General features: G+C 47.4%; 1 protein-coding gene across 6 annotated transcripts in view; it reads left to right on the top strand.

Moving 5' to 3' along the window:
• The window catches only part of ARMC9 (armadillo repeat containing 9), a 149,258-nt gene that overhangs the window by 1,528 nt on the left and 130,959 nt on the right, over positions 1-16,771 (top strand). For 4 of the 6 annotated variants that reach the window (XM_049614707.1, XM_049614705.1, XM_049614703.1 and 1 more), the window contains exons 2-5: positions 5,719-5,809; positions 7,715-7,840; positions 13,119-13,289; positions 14,834-14,989. In XM_049614707.1, the coding sequence (XP_049470664.1) occupies positions 5,759-5,809; positions 7,715-7,840; positions 13,119-13,289; positions 14,834-14,989 (504 nt within the window). In that variant the 5' untranslated portion in view covers positions 5,719-5,758. Of the gene's footprint in view, positions 1-1,858; positions 2,199-5,718; positions 5,810-7,714; positions 7,841-13,118; positions 13,290-14,833; positions 14,990-16,771 lie in introns of those variants that run through there. The other 2 variants (XM_049614704.1, XM_049614706.1) reach the window with 2 other exon arrangements.

Below are 16,771 nucleotides of genomic sequence, written 5' to 3'. Positions count from 1 at the left end.
GTAAGCAGCGAGAAGAGGATGTGCAAAGGCCCTGAGGTAGGAAGAGCTTGCGTTCTCAAAAACAACAACGTTCTCTTGTTCTCTGGTCTTCAAAATTCTGTTCTGTCTGCTTGGACATCATTTGTTTGTAAATATCTTGGGTGTCTGTGATGCCTACCGGGCTCCGTTAGGTTCTGGAGACATCAAATTTAAATCCACCTGCCTGCCTTTATAGACAGGGTGATAAGTATAGCAGTAGAGGTAAATGTAGAGTTCAGAGGAGAGAGCATTTCCTTGATAGGGAAGGAAGGGGAGGGGTTCATGGCCGACCTCCTGAAAGAGGTCATTTCTGGGTTAAGTTACCCTGATGAGCCAAGTTTGTGGTGGGGCGAGTGCATCAGACAGACGGTTTGGAGTTGTGGAAAAGCATGTGGTGTGGGGGATATCGGAGGTTTGCCGCTGGTGGGCCTGCTGTGGGGCAGAGGTGGCGGGGGTCCAGAGAAGGGCTGAGGAGGTGGTGGTCCTCAAACCGTAGCAGTCTTTCCTCAGGTCCCTGGCAGGCCTGCAGGTGCCAGGAAGGATAGGTGCACTCCCTGCTACATCCACGTCACTGTCTCCCTTCGTCAAAACCCCCAGCTCCTTTGAAGCACGTGCCCCGGCCTTTCCTCCCTGCCACCAACCTACTGGGGGCGCAGCTTCCCCTCAAAGGCTGTAGCGCCTGGCTCACTGTCTGCCCCTCCACCTCCTCTCCTTCTGTTTTAGAGATTTCCCCATTCTGGCCACTCACTCCACTTTCTCCATCTTTTTTTTTTTCTTTTTAATGTTTATTTATTTGTTTTGAGAGAGACTGAGACTCCCAAGCAGGCTCTGCACTGTCAGTGCAGAGCCCGACTCGGGCTCGATCTCACAGTGAGATCGTGACCTGAGCCGAATTCAAGAGTCAAATGCTTAACTGATTGAGCCAGCCAAGTGCCCCTCTGCTTTCTTCATCTTTCAGGCGTCTTCTTCCTCCATTCCCTTTCTCCACTCCGTGCTGTGGCCACGAATGTCCTAATATGGCATCGCCTCCCAGATCAAGCACCTGTTCCATTCTGATCACATTTTTTCTCTTTCAAGCTCACGTGAATGTGTCTCTGCCGCTGATCTCAGGCCCCGGGCCTCTTAAGCAGGTGTTTGACCCTGTTACTTTCTCACTGCTCTACGATCCCCTGTGCACCTCCCCCCTCCTCCAGCCTCAGTGCTCCATCACTGTTACACTGGCTTTCTCTTTTCCCTCTCTTCCAGAAAAAACCTCACCCTGGCTCACCTAACTCAGATGGCTGAAAGTGGCTGAAAAAACTGCAAAGTTGTGCAGACTGGTTCCGGGTTTCGGATTCAAGTCCGTGTGTCTTTTTTTTTTTTTTTTTTTAATATTTATTTTTGAGAGAAAGAGCCCTTGTGCGTGAGAGTGTGAGTGGGGAGGGGAAGAGAGAGGGGGGGACAGAAGATCCGAAGCAGGCTCCGTGCTGACAGCAGAGAGCCTGACGTGGGGCTGGAACCCATGAACCTCGAGATCGTGACCTGAGCTAAAGTTGGACACTCAACTGACTGAGCCACCAGGCGCCCCTCGAGTCCATGTGTCTTTTTTATTTATTTATTTATTTATTTTTTTAATTTTTTTTTTCAACGTTTTTAATTTATTTTTGGGACAGAGAGAGACAGAGCACGAACGGGGGAGGGGCAGAGAGAGAGGGAGACACAGAATCGGAAACAGGCTGCAGGCTCCGAGCCATCAGCCCAGAGCCCGACGCGGGGCTCGAACTCACGGACCGCGAGATCGTGACCTGGCTGAAGTCGGACGCTTAACCGACCGCGCCACCCAGGCGCCCCTCGAGTCCATGTGTCTTAAGCAGATTCTCAGCACTGGAAATCCTGCCACGTTTCCATAGTCTGCTTGGTTCCCACCTTCTCTTCCAGCCGTCAATGAGTTTCTTTACCTCAAAACACCTCCCATCTCTTTGAGACCCCACTCCCTCCCTCCTTGTTGTGACAGATCTCCCTGTCTCTCCTTTGTGACTTCTCTCTTTAACCCTTTCCTTTCAGGCACCTGTCCTCACTGTTCTTGTCCACATCGCTGTCAAACCCGTGTTGTCAAATCCAGGGATTGAGTCTTCTCCCCACGTGTTCCTCGACCGTGCAGAGTGGCAGTTGGCGTGGGGAACACCTTCCCTGGCTCCCAGGTGCCACAGTCTCCCGCTCGTGTCCCACCAACAAGTCACTGCTTTGGCCGCTTCTGTCTCCCTGAGCCCCTGGTACCCGAGTGCTCCAGGGTTCAGGCACGGGCCCGAGCTCTTCTCCGCCACGCCTCCTCCCTAGAGTCCCATCCGTGTAGGACCCTTGTCTCCTGAGATGCCATCTTTATGCTGACAGTTTCCAGATGCTGATCTCCAGCTCCCACCTTCCCCTTTGCTCGGGCTCCCACGCACCCACCTTCTCCACACCCTGCCGGGATGCCTCGTGGGCCTGCGAGACTGTGGCCGGAACAGAACTCTTGATGACCTGTCAGACGGCCCCTGTCCCCTTCCTCCCCGCTTCAGCAGATGGCGTCTGCTCAGGCCCGCGTGTCTTCCTTCCCTTCTTACCCTCACCCCCGACCTCCAGTCCATCAGCAGGTTGTGCACCTCTCCCTTTCACGTCTGGAACCCGAACACTTCACGAGGTTCCCCTCGGCTCGTCCACACTCCCCTCGTCACTAGCTCGGGCTCGGCCGTGACCCCCTTTCCGCCCACGGTCCGCTCAGCCTCTCCCCACGCAGCAGACGCTGCTGTTGGGAAACGTAAATCGGGGTTGGCAGTCCCTCCTCAGGGCCCTCTCGGGGCTTCCCATCACGCTCAGGCCGCTCGCCCACACAAGGCCTGTCTGACCTGGCCCGCGCCTCCAGGCCTCCTGTGTCTGCCTCGCTTCTCCCCACCCCGGTCCTCAGCGCTCTGTGGCCTCCACGCTTGCAGACCCCTCTCCCCGGATCCGGGAGTGCTCACGTCCTCGCGTCTCCACCCAGACGTTCCCAGGGAGGCCTTCTCTGCCCACACTGTCTAAAAGAGCCCCACACCCCTCTTCTCCAGGCTCTGTCCCCTTCTTGCTGTCTTTTCCTCACATCTGAAATTACTTCCATTCGTTGTTTTTGAGCAACTACAGTGTGCCAGGCACTGGCCTGGGCCCCGGGCACGCCGAGGGATGCAGCTCCTGAATCCACAGCGAGCGGTACTTAAGCAGATGGGTGTTCGAGTCAGATGGTGGTTAGTGCTGTTGACAAAAATAAAGCAGGACGGAAGACTTAGAAGTGATGGGGCTCACCCCTTAGAAAGGGTAGTCAGGCCAAGCTCTCTGAGGAGGTGACATTTAGAAGAGACCTGAATGAGATGGGAGTCCCTGGAGGGTGTCTGCAGGAAGTGCAGAGAGAAGGCAGGCGTGGGCTGTGGGCGTCCGGTGGGTGCGGCCACTCTGTGGCCCTTGTACCTCAAGTTCACGGAGCAAAGGAGAGTGTGGGAGGCCAAGCCGTGTAGCCTTTGAGAGGTGGGCGTAAGGAGCGTGGCCTTGGTCCGGAGGGTGGTGGAACGCCAGGAGGGTCCTAAGCAGGAGGGGAAAGATCACTTGTCAATAGGCTAGCGACTGAAGTAGGGAGAGAGGGAACGGGAGATTGCGTCCCCATACATTGGGAAAGATGGGGCCACAAGATGATGGTGAGACAGAGAATGAAAACGGGGCAAGTTACTAAATTTAATCTACCCGACTTACGCTCAAATAATTCAAATCAAAGGCACTGTAATGGGCAGATGTAATGTTAACAGAATCGTGTGTTCTTAGTAATAGAAGAGATCTGGTCAATTCTCCACTTTATTTCACAGATGAAAGAGACTCCGAGTTTCGGTGATTGCCCCAGATCAGGTGCCAGTGAGTGGGTAGTTAGTATTAGTGCACAGGCTTTTTCATTCCCCTGGTTATGGGCACCCAGTGTGGGTGAAGAGCCTGGGGGTGCGGCTCAGGGAGTGGCTGCTTTGGGCACACCTGGGGACAGAAAAAGTAGAAAGTACTTCTTCAAAACGTTTGCAGCGTTTTGTTTATTTAAACATTTGGACATGTACATAGGCGTTGTGCATCCTTACATGTAACTAAAAGAAAACAAAAAACAAAAACAAACTGACCTAATAAATTCTCTAGCGCGTGAACCTTAACACTTGTGAAAATATGTATCACTTCCTCCTCCATTACTGTGAGGCTAAATGATTATGGTCTTCCGGAAACATTACGGATTCTTTCTTTCTTTCTTTCTTTCTTTCTTTCTTTCTTTCTTTCTTTCTTTCAAGAGAATGGGTGTGCATGTGCAGTGGGGGGGCAGAGGGAGAGGGAGAGAAAAGGAGAGGGAGAATCTTGAGCAGGCTTCTTCAACCCAGCATGGAGCCCAATGCAAGGCTCGATCGATCTCACAACCGCAAGCTCATGACTTGAGCCGAAATCAAGAATTGGACACCTAGGGGCGCCTGGGTGGCTCAGTCGGTTGAGCGTCCGACTTCGGCTCAGGTCATGATCTCACAGTCCATGAGTTCGAGCCCCGCGTCAGGCTCTGTGCTGACAGCTCGGAGCCTGGAGCCTGCTTCGGATTCTGTGTCTCCCTCTCTTTCTCTGCCTCTCCCCTACTCATGCTCTGTCTCTCTGTCTCAAAAATAAATAAAAACATTAAAAAAAAATTTAAAAAAAAAAAAAAAGAATTGGACACCTAACTAACTGAGCCACCCAGGTGCCCCCGGTTACTATTTTTTACTTGGAGGCTGTGTGAGGAATTGGTGACTCTGTGTTTATTTATATCAGATTAATTTTAATGCATGTCCTTCTTAAGTGAATGAATCTTATCAAATTTTGTTTTGTTCTAAAATGTACTTTGTGGTCTTGATCGTTTGAATTACATATACCACACTATGGCACATTAGAAAAATAATCGTCCCCAATCCATTAGCAAGCCTTGATTCTCATTTACACCGCCTTCTAGCCCATGTTCACACTCATTTTAAGTAGTGTCATAGAAGAAGGAATTACGTCGGACTTTAGCCTCTGTATTTCCTAGTGCTGCTGTAATAAGTTACCATAAAATTAGTGACCTGGATGTCAGAAGCCCAAAATGGGTCTCCCTGGGCTAGAATCCAGGTGTTCACAGGGCTTGTTCATTTTTTTTTTTTTTTTTAATGTTTATTTTTGAGAGAGGGAGACAGAGGATCTGAAGCGGGTTCCGTGCTAACAGCACAGAGCCCGATGTGGGGCTTGAACTTGCAAACTGGGAGTTCGTGATCGGAGCCCAAGTCGGACGCTCGACTGACTGAGCCCCCTGGTGGCCCAGGGCTTGTTCATTTCTGAAGGCTCCGGAGGAGAGTCTGTTCCTTGCCTTTTCGAGCTTCTAGAGGCTGCCTGCACTCATTCCTTGGTGTGGGGTCCCTTCTCCATCTTCAGGGCCAGCAGTGCATCACTCTGACATTGACCCTCTTGTCTCCTTATAAGGATCATGGTGATTACACTGGGCCCACCAGGTAATCATAGATACTCTCCTTATTTTAAGGTCAGCTGATTAGCAACCTTAATTCCATGTGCAACTCGACATAGGGGCTCTGGGGGTTAGAATGGGGGGCCATTATTCTGCCCACCACAGCCATCTTTTTATGACTTCACAGATGATTGTAGTGAAAGCTTTTATCTTCTGCTTTTGCCTTGTAGAGGTTTTTGCTGCCGTGAGAATTAACAGTAACCGTTCAATATGGGGGACGTTCTGGCTCACGAATCAGAATTACTTGCACTAGTGAAAGAGGTATGTTTTGCCACACACAGGTCACAGAAAAAAAGATCTTGAAAACTCATGTTTTATAATGCAGCACATTTTATAGTGTCTTATAATAAATGTGTTTTCTATCCTTACATTAGAGTTCTCTGTTTTCCATTATATATGTATTTTTGGTTTTCATAACTAAATTGAAATCTTAAAGTCACTTGAAAAGATTTCTTTAAAGAAAATTATAATAGTAACATGTGCTCACGGTAAAGATGCAAACAATGTGGAAATGTAAAAAGTTCATTACCCTGTTCCACTCCTGCAGCGACCACTGGTAATGGGTTAGTGTATTTTTCCAGACTTTTTTTCAGTGAATATGCAAAATACATGTACATGTCTATAGTTTGCTTTACAAAATGGAATATGCTGTCGTACCTGTTGTTCTGAAGCTTGGCTTTTCTGCACCCACAGTAGTATAGTGTGACTGCCTTCCTGTGATCTGCCTCATACTTTTTTTTTTTTTTTTTTTTTTCTTTTCAACGTTTTTTATTTATTTTTGGGACAGAGAGAGACAGAGCATGAACGGGGGAGGGGCAGAGAGAGAGGGAGACACAGAATCGGAAACAGGCTCCAGGCTCCGAGCCATCAGCCCAGAGCCTGACGCGGGGCTCGAACTCACAGACCGCGAGATCGTGACCTGGCTGAAGTCGGACGCTTAACCGACTGCGCCACCCAGGCGCCCCTGCCTCATACTTTTTAATGCTGTTGAATATTTCAAATCGAGTGGCCGCGTCTACTTAACTTGTTACCTATGAATGGACATTTAGGTTTGCTACAATGAAAGCTTTTGAAGGACAGGACCCACACCCTGTGCTTTTATATATTCTCTACTGCTTTTAGCACGGGGCTAGCACGTCGATGGTGCTTAAGAAACCGCAGCTGCTGTTTTATTCTGTGATTAACCGTCCAGTAGGCACCATGAGCCACGGCAGTGGAGCAAGGCATCTATCCCAGAAATGAAGCTTAGTCATTTTTTGGTGTGCTCGTGAATAAATTATTTTTTCAAAAAATTTTTTACTATTAAAAAAAATTTTTTTAACATTTATTTGTGAGACAGAGACCGAGTATGAGCGGGGGTAGGGGCAGAGAGAGAGGAAGACACAGGATCCGAAGCAGGCTCCAGGCTCTGAGCTGTCAGCACAGAGCCCGACGCGGGGCTCGAACCCATGAATCGTGAGATCATGACCTGAGCCGAAGTCGGACGCTCAACCGACTGAGCCATCCGGGCGCCCCAGCTCATGAATAAATTCTTAAAGCCATCACAGCAATGGGTTGTGGACAGGGCCTGGGGAAGTAGCCTACTCCAAGGAGGTGGCAGGAGGCGACTGCCACAAACTGAGAAGGAGGGCAGAGGAGTGTGGAGGACGACGGTTGAGTACATGGTGGGGAAGGCAAAGGAGAGGGGCGTCTCGAGACAGGCAGTGAGCTTTAGTGCCGTGCTCCAAGGTCACTGCCGACATTGCCCATCTTTTATCTTCTGTTCTTAAGGGCAGGCATTTCTAGTGCCTGTTTCAAGTAGCAGATTCCCAGAGACCTACTAGACCCAAAGCCATCAGGCCTTCTGAAGATCACTTTTGCCTTTTTCAGACTGCTGCACACATCATTTTGTGTCTATTAATAATGGTAATGAATCGTGCAGCTCACTTTTTTTTTCCTGAAAACAAATTTATTTTCTGTAAATAAGCATGTTCTATGATACTGTCTTTCTAGGCTCTTGGCATGTGTGTCAACCAAGTAAATTGTAAGCTGGATCCCAAATTCTCCCAAAGATTAACCCCATTATGAATTGGTGATAACACGGAGCTGGTACAGTTACTTCAAAGGCAGTTACTTTGTTGATGTTAAAATAGAGAAATGTATATACACTTATGTTCTTTTTTATAGTATTTAGATTTTGCTGAATTTGAAGACACCTTGAAAACATTTTCAAAAGAATGCAAAATAAAAGGAAAGCCGTTATCTAAAACAGCAGGTGGCTCTTTAAGGAATTCCAAATCACTGGTCATCCAGGTAACATTTTGCTTTTCTTTGATCTCTGTCAATAATCAAGATGCTCCCTACTTGTAAAACATGCCATTATTAGAGAATATTGGCATTGTTCTGGGAACTTGGTCTGAGTGACTTTTCGTTTGTTTGTTTATTTGTTGATTGATTGTTTGGAGTAAGCTCTATGCCCAACGTGGGGCTTGAATTCACAACTTGGAGATCAAGAGTTGCATGCTTTAGGGGTGCCTGGGTGGTTCAGTTGGTTAAGTGTCCAACTCTTGATTTTGGCTCGGATCATGATCTCACGTGTCATGGGATTGAGCCCTGTGTTGGACTCTGTGCTGATAGTGCAAAGCCTGCTTGGGATTCTCTCTCTCTCTCTCTCTCTCTCTCTCTCTCTCTTTCTCTTTCTCTCTTTCTCTCTTTCTTTCTCTCTCTCTCTCTCTCTCTCTCTCTCTCTCTTTCTCTCTCCCCCCCCCCCAATAAATAAATAAACTTTATTTTAAGAAAAGAGTTGCGTGCTCTACTGACTGAGCCGGCCAGGCGCCCCCAAGCGACCCCAGAATGACTTTTAGATGCGTAGGTGTTTTCATATGAATTAGTAATGTCATCTTTAAGTGTGTATACCTTCTCTAGGAAGTGGGTTGTGATGTAATACCTTTCACATAAGTACATTTCTTGGGAAGAAGAAAAAGAAGAAACCATGCAATGCTTAGGAACAGGAACAAATGTGATCTCCGTCCTGAGCAGCATAGGTTGTGAATTTTAGGCTCTGGGGACACGGTGGTGAACCAGACCGAAACCAACCTCAGCCCTCCAGGTGCTCTCATTCTCTCCTGGGGAGATTGGAGGGGGCAGGGAGCGAGAGTCATACTGAAAGGCAGTGTCCTGAAAGGAAGGCCGAGCAGTTCTGTGAATGCCGGGGGCTGCGGAGGACAGACGTTATACAGGCTTCAGCTCTCAGGATTAGAAGGGACCTTAAAGGTCCTCGTTCGATCTGTTTGTTATTCGATGCCTCCATCTCATTTGTAACATTCCAAGTGAGTGATTGGTTCGCCTTGAATCCTTCAGTGTCAGGAGAGCATGCTGCTTCCTGAGACAGTGTATTTCAGCTTTGCATGATTTAATTATTTTAATAAGTTTATTTGTTCTGATACGCCTACTTCCAGGAAAACATTGACGTTAGCTTGAGAGTCCTATCGATGAGCTGGAAGTAAGGCTGCAGCCACGATCCCTTTGTTCCTGATCCCCAACTCCCTCGGATGGGGCACTGTTGAAGTGGCCCTGGGGGCTGTGCCCTCTGCCCGGTGTCCCTCCGGACCTCAGGCACCTGGACACTGAGCTGCCGCCATGTCAAACACAGACTCTTCTGTTGATGCTGCCACAGCGGGCAGCCCGGCGGGGCACCTCCCATCCCCAGAGCACATTTTTCAGAACATGAAACCAGAATCGAGCCATTGTTAGACTTGGACACAGAGGCTGTTCTTAACCAGAGTGGAGCTTCCTCCTCAGGATCTCAGCCTCAGTCCTGGGTGCTCAGCACCTAGTTTCCCCACGTTCCTTCAGAAGGAAGAAGGGCCACCCACCGTTACCCCGCAAGCTGGAAAACTATGTGCGCATCTCTTAACTGAAGGTACCGGTGAGAGGAATCTAACAAATCCTTGATAGCTAACTAGCAAAATGGTCAGAATCTTCTGTGAAACTCACACACAACCAGGATAAGCTCTGTGTCTGGAAACTTCTCTGCGTAGCTGGTATCTCCAGAAATGGCTGCCGTGCACTTTTTGCGACTGGTTTGACATCACACGCAGCGCCAGCCGCACACACTTCAGTGTTTCTGGGGCCTTTTTTTAAAATTGTGATTTAAAAAGCACATGACGTAAATTTACCGTCTTACCTATTTTTAAGTATACGGTCCAGTAGTGTTAAATATATTTATGTTGTGATGAAACAGATGTCGAGAACTTTTTCATCTCGCAAATCTGAAACTCTGTCCGTTGAACAATACTACCCACATTCCCTCCCCCCAGCCCCTAATAACCATCATTCGACTGCTGTTTCTATGACTTTCACTACTTAAAGATACCTCATATAAGTAGAATCATACTGTATTTTTCTTTTTGTGGCTGGCTTATTTCACTTAACGTAATGTCCTCAAGGTTCAGCCATGTTGTGGCATGTGACAGTATTTCCTTCCTTTTTAAAGCCGAAGGATATTCTGTTACGTGTCTGTACCACATTTTGTTTATCCGTTCATACGTCCACGGGCGCTTGAGTTGCTTCCTCCTCTTGGCTGTTGTGAATAGCGCTGCTACGAACATAGGTGTGCTTCCAGTTATTTTGGATTTATACCCGAAGTAGGTTACTGATCATATGGTAGTTCGTTTTTTAATTTTTCGAGGAACCTTCATACTGTTTTGCATTGTAATTGCATCATACCTTCCCATCAACAGTACACAGGGGTTATAATTTCTCCACATCCTCACCGACACCTGTTTTATTTTTTGTTTTGTTTTGTTTTTGATAGTAGTCATCCTGATGGATGTGAAGTGATACCTTGTGGTTTTGGTTTGTATCTCTCAGATGCATTCAGGTCCATTTTTCTGTAACTTGAAAAACCTTCAAACTTTCTGATTGCCACAAGCATATCTTTTCTGCTCCTCCAATAGACAGCCATACCCACCATGATGGCTATCCCAAACAAAAGTAAACAGCAAAGATATTGCACAATTTCAGTGACACTCAACAAATGGAGAATTTCCCTAAGCACTGTTCTTTAAGCAGTGTGCGCGTGTGCATGTGCGCGCGCGCGCGCGTGTGTGTGTGTTGTGTTTATAAGTTACTATTGATGGCGTGTAAATATTCTGATCTTGGTGGTTCTGGCTGGGATCATGGCTTATATAAGAGAAGGTCATTAATATTTGTGACTCTATGAGTTATAACACTGGATTGCTTTGTACGTAGATATTATTTTAAATTCAGGGACTGTTTCCAGGTACAGATCTATAAGTCTGGTCACAGGTCTACAAATGTAGAATTAAAAAATTTTTTTAATGTTTATTTTTGAGAGAGAGATAGATAGAGTATGAGCAGGGGAGGGGCAGAGAGAGAAGGGGAGACACAGAATCCAAAGCAGTCTGCGGGCTCTGAGCGGTCAGCACAGAGCCCGACGTAGGGCTCGAACTCATGAACTGTGAGACCATGATCTGAGCCGAAGTCGGACGTTTAACTAACGGGCCCACCCAGGCGCCCCTACAAATGTAGAATTTAGAACAGACTATACATGGCCCGTTTGACATGTGGACTCTGCCAAGGCACCTGACAAAATACCTTGACTCAAAGCCTTAAAATACTCCCAAATCTACAGTAAACTCATTCACACGAAGAGCTCTCGGTCACTAGACCTGTCATGGGAGAATGCTTCCTCCAGAGCAACTCGCAGGGATGGCAGGGTTTGCTTAGAGCTCAACAGAGGCGAGCCTGGCGTGGGGTCGGGCCCCAACAGCACTGCCACTTGGGAAGATCCCCTCCACCCCTGCGGCGGCCAGTAACGGGCTTCCTCGTTCTTTCAGAGGAGGCAGAGCTCAGCTGCTCACATTTTGTTGGGCACCGCTCTTCCTCTGGTTGCTGACAGGCTGTCCTTCGCTGTTACCAAGGCTGAGTAACAGCAAGTGGATGGTTCTGAGGAGGCAGACATTTCTTATAGGACTTACTTTGAAAAATTCTGAGTTTCATTCAAATATATGCCAAGACCTTCCAGAGTAAGGTAATATTCAGATGTTCTTTTTTTTTTAAACAGCATTTCTCTGATTTTTTTTTTTAAGTTTATTTTTGAGAGAGAGAGAGTGAGAGAGAGAGAGAGAGAGAGAGAGAGAGAGAGAGAGACAGTGCGAACAAGGGAGGGGCAGAGAGCGAGAGGGAGACACAGAATCCCAAGCAGGCTCCGCTCTGTCAGCGCAGAGCTACTACGCGGGGCTGAAACCCACGAACCGTGAGATCTTGATCTCAGCCAAAATCGAGAGTCAGACGCTCAACCGACTGAGCCACCCAGGCGCCCCTCAGATGTTCTTGATCACATGACATAGAGAACATTTCTGTACTAACTGTAGTTGAAGATTCTTTACTAATGAATATCTTCAAGTATAACCAGACACTGCAACATTGTTCAGTCTATTTCCATTTTATATTAACAAGCTCATTTATAAACAACCTTAACCAAAGAGGCAGTTATAGAGGAATACTATAAAGCCATTTTTCAAAGGTGTAAAAGAAAAAACAAAGTGTAAAAATACAATGACCAAGTAATAGTGATGAATAATGGTGTTGGGTGGGGGGACCTGGAGGTTCCACAGAAAATCCAATCCAAGAAAAACTTTTGTAAATGAGCGCAAAATGTAGGTCTGAGTATCTCGGGCATTTGATATCATAAGGAAAATAATATGAATCACATTGCTTTGGACTGTTAGGAAGTTCTTTCCATTCTGCCTTATACTTAAATCCACAAATTATGCAGCAGGTATTTGCGATGGGACACTTAACATTCTTCTAGTGAGGCAGGCGGCGTGATAATCGCCACCTCCTTTCTCCAGAATTCTCTATCTCAGCTATTGCACAGTAAGTCCAGAAACCGTCTGCCCTGCATAGTCAGACTCGCACAGCCCCGAGGTCGGAATGGTACCAGGCCTGTGCCCCCTCCTCTAGCTGTAGCCTGTGCTTCCCTGCTTCCGTAATCGGTGGACACTGTATGGATGTGTTGGGATCCGTAGTCACTTCCCGAGTGCCATCTCAGTGGGACATGCGTCAGCATCCCAGGCCTGGGATCGAACGGGTCAGCGTAGATGAGCTCCGGTTCACAGCTGTGCTGTTGGCAAGCTGCTTTGTGGGCGGGGTGAGCTCCGCTGAGGCCTGACTGGGCTCTGGGTCTGGCCTGGTTTTTATCGATTGCGCGCTGCGGGTCAGCGAGTCCACAGGGTATGTGTGTGCCTGTGAGTTTTCTGGCCTCGAGTCCTTGGCCTGGGAGTGGTTCCTCCCCCTTCAGGGACTTCACTGTTCCAACTGATCCTTTCAAAGCCCAGACTTGACATCGCAACCAGGGTTGGTTTGCAGAAATCTCAGCCTCAGATGCTTGAAGCCTTCTAGCTCTCTTTCTGTCCTTTATCTTGGAAAGGAGACTGAGTTTTATCACATTGAAACCCCGGAGCGTGTGGAGTATCCGGGGTATTGGGTGGGTTGGGATAATCTGGGGTGTTGGGAGAATGGCCATCCCTTGTGACTGGGGTTCGGTCTCCTGTCTTCTCCACAGAAGGACCTCATTGCCGCATTTGACAGCGGAGACCAGAAGGTGTTCTTCGATCTGTGGGAGGAGCACGTTCCCAGTTCCATCCGTGATGGTGACCCCGTTGCCCAGAAGTTGGAATTCTATCTTCACATCCATTTTGCCATCTATCTTCTGAAACACTCCGTGGGGAGACCTGTAGGTTCCTCTTGTGACTTGCGTGGGTCTGAGTGCTGTGTTCAAGGAGGATGTGCGCTGTTTGTTTTGCAGTTGAGCATTAATTTAGTTGTTGTAGCCGTTTTATCGTATTGCTTCCAAGGAGTAGGTGTCTTGTGTCCTGTGAATGATTTTCTATCTGATTCCCAAGCAGCTTATTTTCTAGTTTGCATGGAGAGTTAATAATTTCTGTCTTACAAGCTGCACGGTTTTCCCCAATGCCTCAAATTTTTGACAACTCAGCAAAATAAAGTTTCCTTATTTGGCAATTTGAAATATATACACGTATGTCTAAGAAAACAGCTACTGAGACCACATATTAGACGGTCATAAGAGAAGTTTAAGTTTAAGCCGCGGAAAGACGCCAGTTGGCGAAGGTCCATCGGGTGAATGGCCGCCGCGGGCCGTGCGCAGGTGTGCGGAGGGCAGGGCCCGGGTGTCTCCGAGTGTAGAATTCGTGACACAAGGGAGCAGGGCCACGCTGACATTTGACCGCGTGCATTTCTTTAGTGGCTTCTCCTTGTATTAGCTACTGCCCCAGCACCTGTGTTCACTCATTAAAATGTCAGGGGGACCAGAGGAGGGGTGAGTGGTGGAGGGAGCAGCTCCACGGTACATCGTGGTAGCTTTAGAGTACATCGGGACAGTGCTCACGGGGGGTGAGATCATGGGAGATTTTCACTTTCTTTATACCTATTCCTGTTCTATAAAGAAAATCAATCAACGCTGCATCTTATTTTAAGCCCGGTGGCCAGAAGAGGGCTTACAGTGGAGCTGCTACACTTGATCTTAGCCAAAAGGCCGAGAAGCGATTCACGGTGTAGACGGAATGAGATGCATTGATTGGAAACAGACACGCACAGGGCACACGTAACTGGGGCGGCCAGGTGGTCAGGGAAGGAGAGCACCCCGTTCCAGGCTGAGCGGCTCAAAGAGGCGCAGGAGGAAATCGAAGCCTGAGGGGGACTGAGTTGCCTTGGATCGCACAGAACCGGCGAAGCCCTCAGGATCAGTCCTTAGCTTCAAAAGGAAAGGAGGAATGCTGTGGAAGCTTCTGTTTCAAAAAACCGTAAAGGTCCACCTGTTCACCTTTAGACGTCTCACCTGAGGGAATCCTGGGGATGCAGACAAATGTTTATGATAATCTGACGAGGGAAAACAGTGCAGATACCTAATAATGGGGGACTTGGTTAAGGAAGTTGTAATAGACCCACAAAGTGAGGTTTTGTCCTGCCAGTAGAAATGATGTCTAGAATTTTAAGGACATGAGAAAATAGCAATAATAAAGTAAAAGGGCCGCATATTGAACTAGATACCTAGTTCTCTTTAACCCCTGACAAAGTTTGATCAAGGAGTGAGATTGGGGGTGGTGTTAGAATGGCTGGAGAGAGCCCGCTTCCTGGGCCACGTGGGGAGGATGCCACCAACGTGGCTGGAACTGAAGGAGCCTCGGAGAAAGGGTGGGATGGACGGGGGGCTGGACGTCCAGCAGGAGACCCCGGGCGAGCATCTTCCCTTCTTTGCAGGACAAAGAGGACCTGGATGAGAGGATTTCTTATTTCAAAACCTACCTGGAGACCAAAGGGGCGGCGTTGAGCCAGACCACAGAGTTTCTCCCTTTCTACGCTCTGCCTTTTGTTCCCAACCCCATGGTACACCCCTCGTTTAAAGAGCTCTTCCAGGTGAGTGACAGCCTGTGAATCTTGAATCGGATCCCAGGCCACATTGTGGTTTCATCTTGTATGCGCTAGTGGTTTCTGAATGATGCTGTAAAAACACCCTAAAACTTGCTTGTTTTCAGATCATTTCTTTGACAAACTTTCCTTATGCCATAGAGTGTGCTTTTTGGTTGTACTGAGACTTGTTAACCCAGCCTGACATAAATATTCTTAAGTGTACGCACTTCCTAAATCATTCTGTGCATCCTTTTTTTGTATTGAAAGGATAGGTCTTCCAATTACATTGAAAAATAGTAGCGTGAAAAGAACTAGGTTATTTTACATAACTGCCGGCCACGTATGTTTTAATTGGTATTCAGAGTCTCACTTGCTTGGCGTGTGTCCGATTACCTGGCTGTTACTATTATTTCCTTCCGACTACTTGCCTGTAGCTGTTTTAGTTGTTATATTTCACATTAGTTGACATTTCAGCATACTACTTACTATCAGTGTTTGTTTATCCATTGTAGTAATTTTTATTGACCTAATAAAATTAAGATGTCCCCTGAGAGGCTTATTAAAGTGTGTTTAAGAGACAGAAACAATAGTGATGCAGTTTGCTTTTTCTAAAGAAAGATCTCACAGTGTTTCCAAGAATCTCTTTGGAGAGTCCTCTGTGCCACTGAACAACAGATACGCTTCTCTTTCCAAAGCCAGCGTATCTCCGTTTCCTATCCTGTTATAATTTAGTCGCACGACTTCCATCACTCCTAAAAAGTAGCTGCTAAATTTAGAAGGCCAGGTAGCTGACAGATTCCATCAAAGCCGGCTCGTTGTAGAGTAGCCGAAGTTGAATTCTGTGTTTGTGTTTCTTTGTCCAAATTTAGTTTTACCCCCTTCCTCTCCCAGGAGGTTGAAGATATAAAATGGTTAGGAAGGTGATGGAACTTGAAAAGAAATGTTAGATTTTCTCAGAGTGAAGACTTCGGTTTATGAAAATGATGGCGCGGTAATGTGGCCCCAGCTTAGGTCCGGGCAGGGGTGCAGCTGGCAGTCAGGGACGGGTCCAGCTGAGGCTGCCGTGGGCACCTGGCCCGCTCTGGCCTGGCATTCTGAGGCAGAGTTCGGTATTCACGGGGAGTCATTTTATTCCATTGTTTTTACTTTTGTCACTCTCTACATGTTCTTTCAATGGCCATCCTACATGCTTTAGTATGTTTCTGTAATAAAATCTAAAGCTAATATCTGCGTCCTCTTCCTGCAAGGACCTTGGGATGCATTAACCTCATTCACCCCTTTCCCAGTTTACTTGCTCTTGTTGTCCAGTATTTGAGTTATATATTTTAACCCCACAAGTTACAGATATTACTATTTTATTCCATCTGTGTGTGTATAGATTTGCCCTTATATTTGCCAGCATTTGTTCCGTCTTGCATGAAGGACCTTCCATCAGAAATCATTTTCTCGTCTGCCTTATGTACATTCCTTTAGAATCAACTGTACTTGAAGATCTCTTTCAGTTCTCGTTTGTCTGAAATGTCTTGGTCGCTTTCTCAGATGGGGTGCAGACTGGTAGGTTTACAGCTGGTTTCCTTCATTACAGTGAGGGTATGATTGTCCCCTCTCCTCACCCCATTGCTGCTGTTGGAAGTTGGCCATCAGTCTACTTGCTGCTCCTGTGTGGGCGATCTGTCTCGCTTCTCTGGCCGTTAAGATTGTGTAATTTCACTATGATTGTCTGGGGATAAATTTCTGTTTTTACCTGGGCTTTGTTGGGCTTCCTGGATGTGATGTTTTGTGTCTTTC

Source organism: Panthera uncia (genome assembly GCF_023721935.1).
Source record: "Panthera uncia isolate 11264 chromosome C1 unlocalized genomic scaffold, Puncia_PCG_1.0 HiC_scaffold_3, whole genome shotgun sequence".
Taxonomy (NCBI): domain Eukaryota; kingdom Metazoa; phylum Chordata; class Mammalia; order Carnivora; family Felidae; genus Panthera; species Panthera uncia.
The sequence above is the reverse complement of the archived record's forward strand: the minus strand, read 5'-3'. Positions and strand labels throughout refer to the sequence as shown.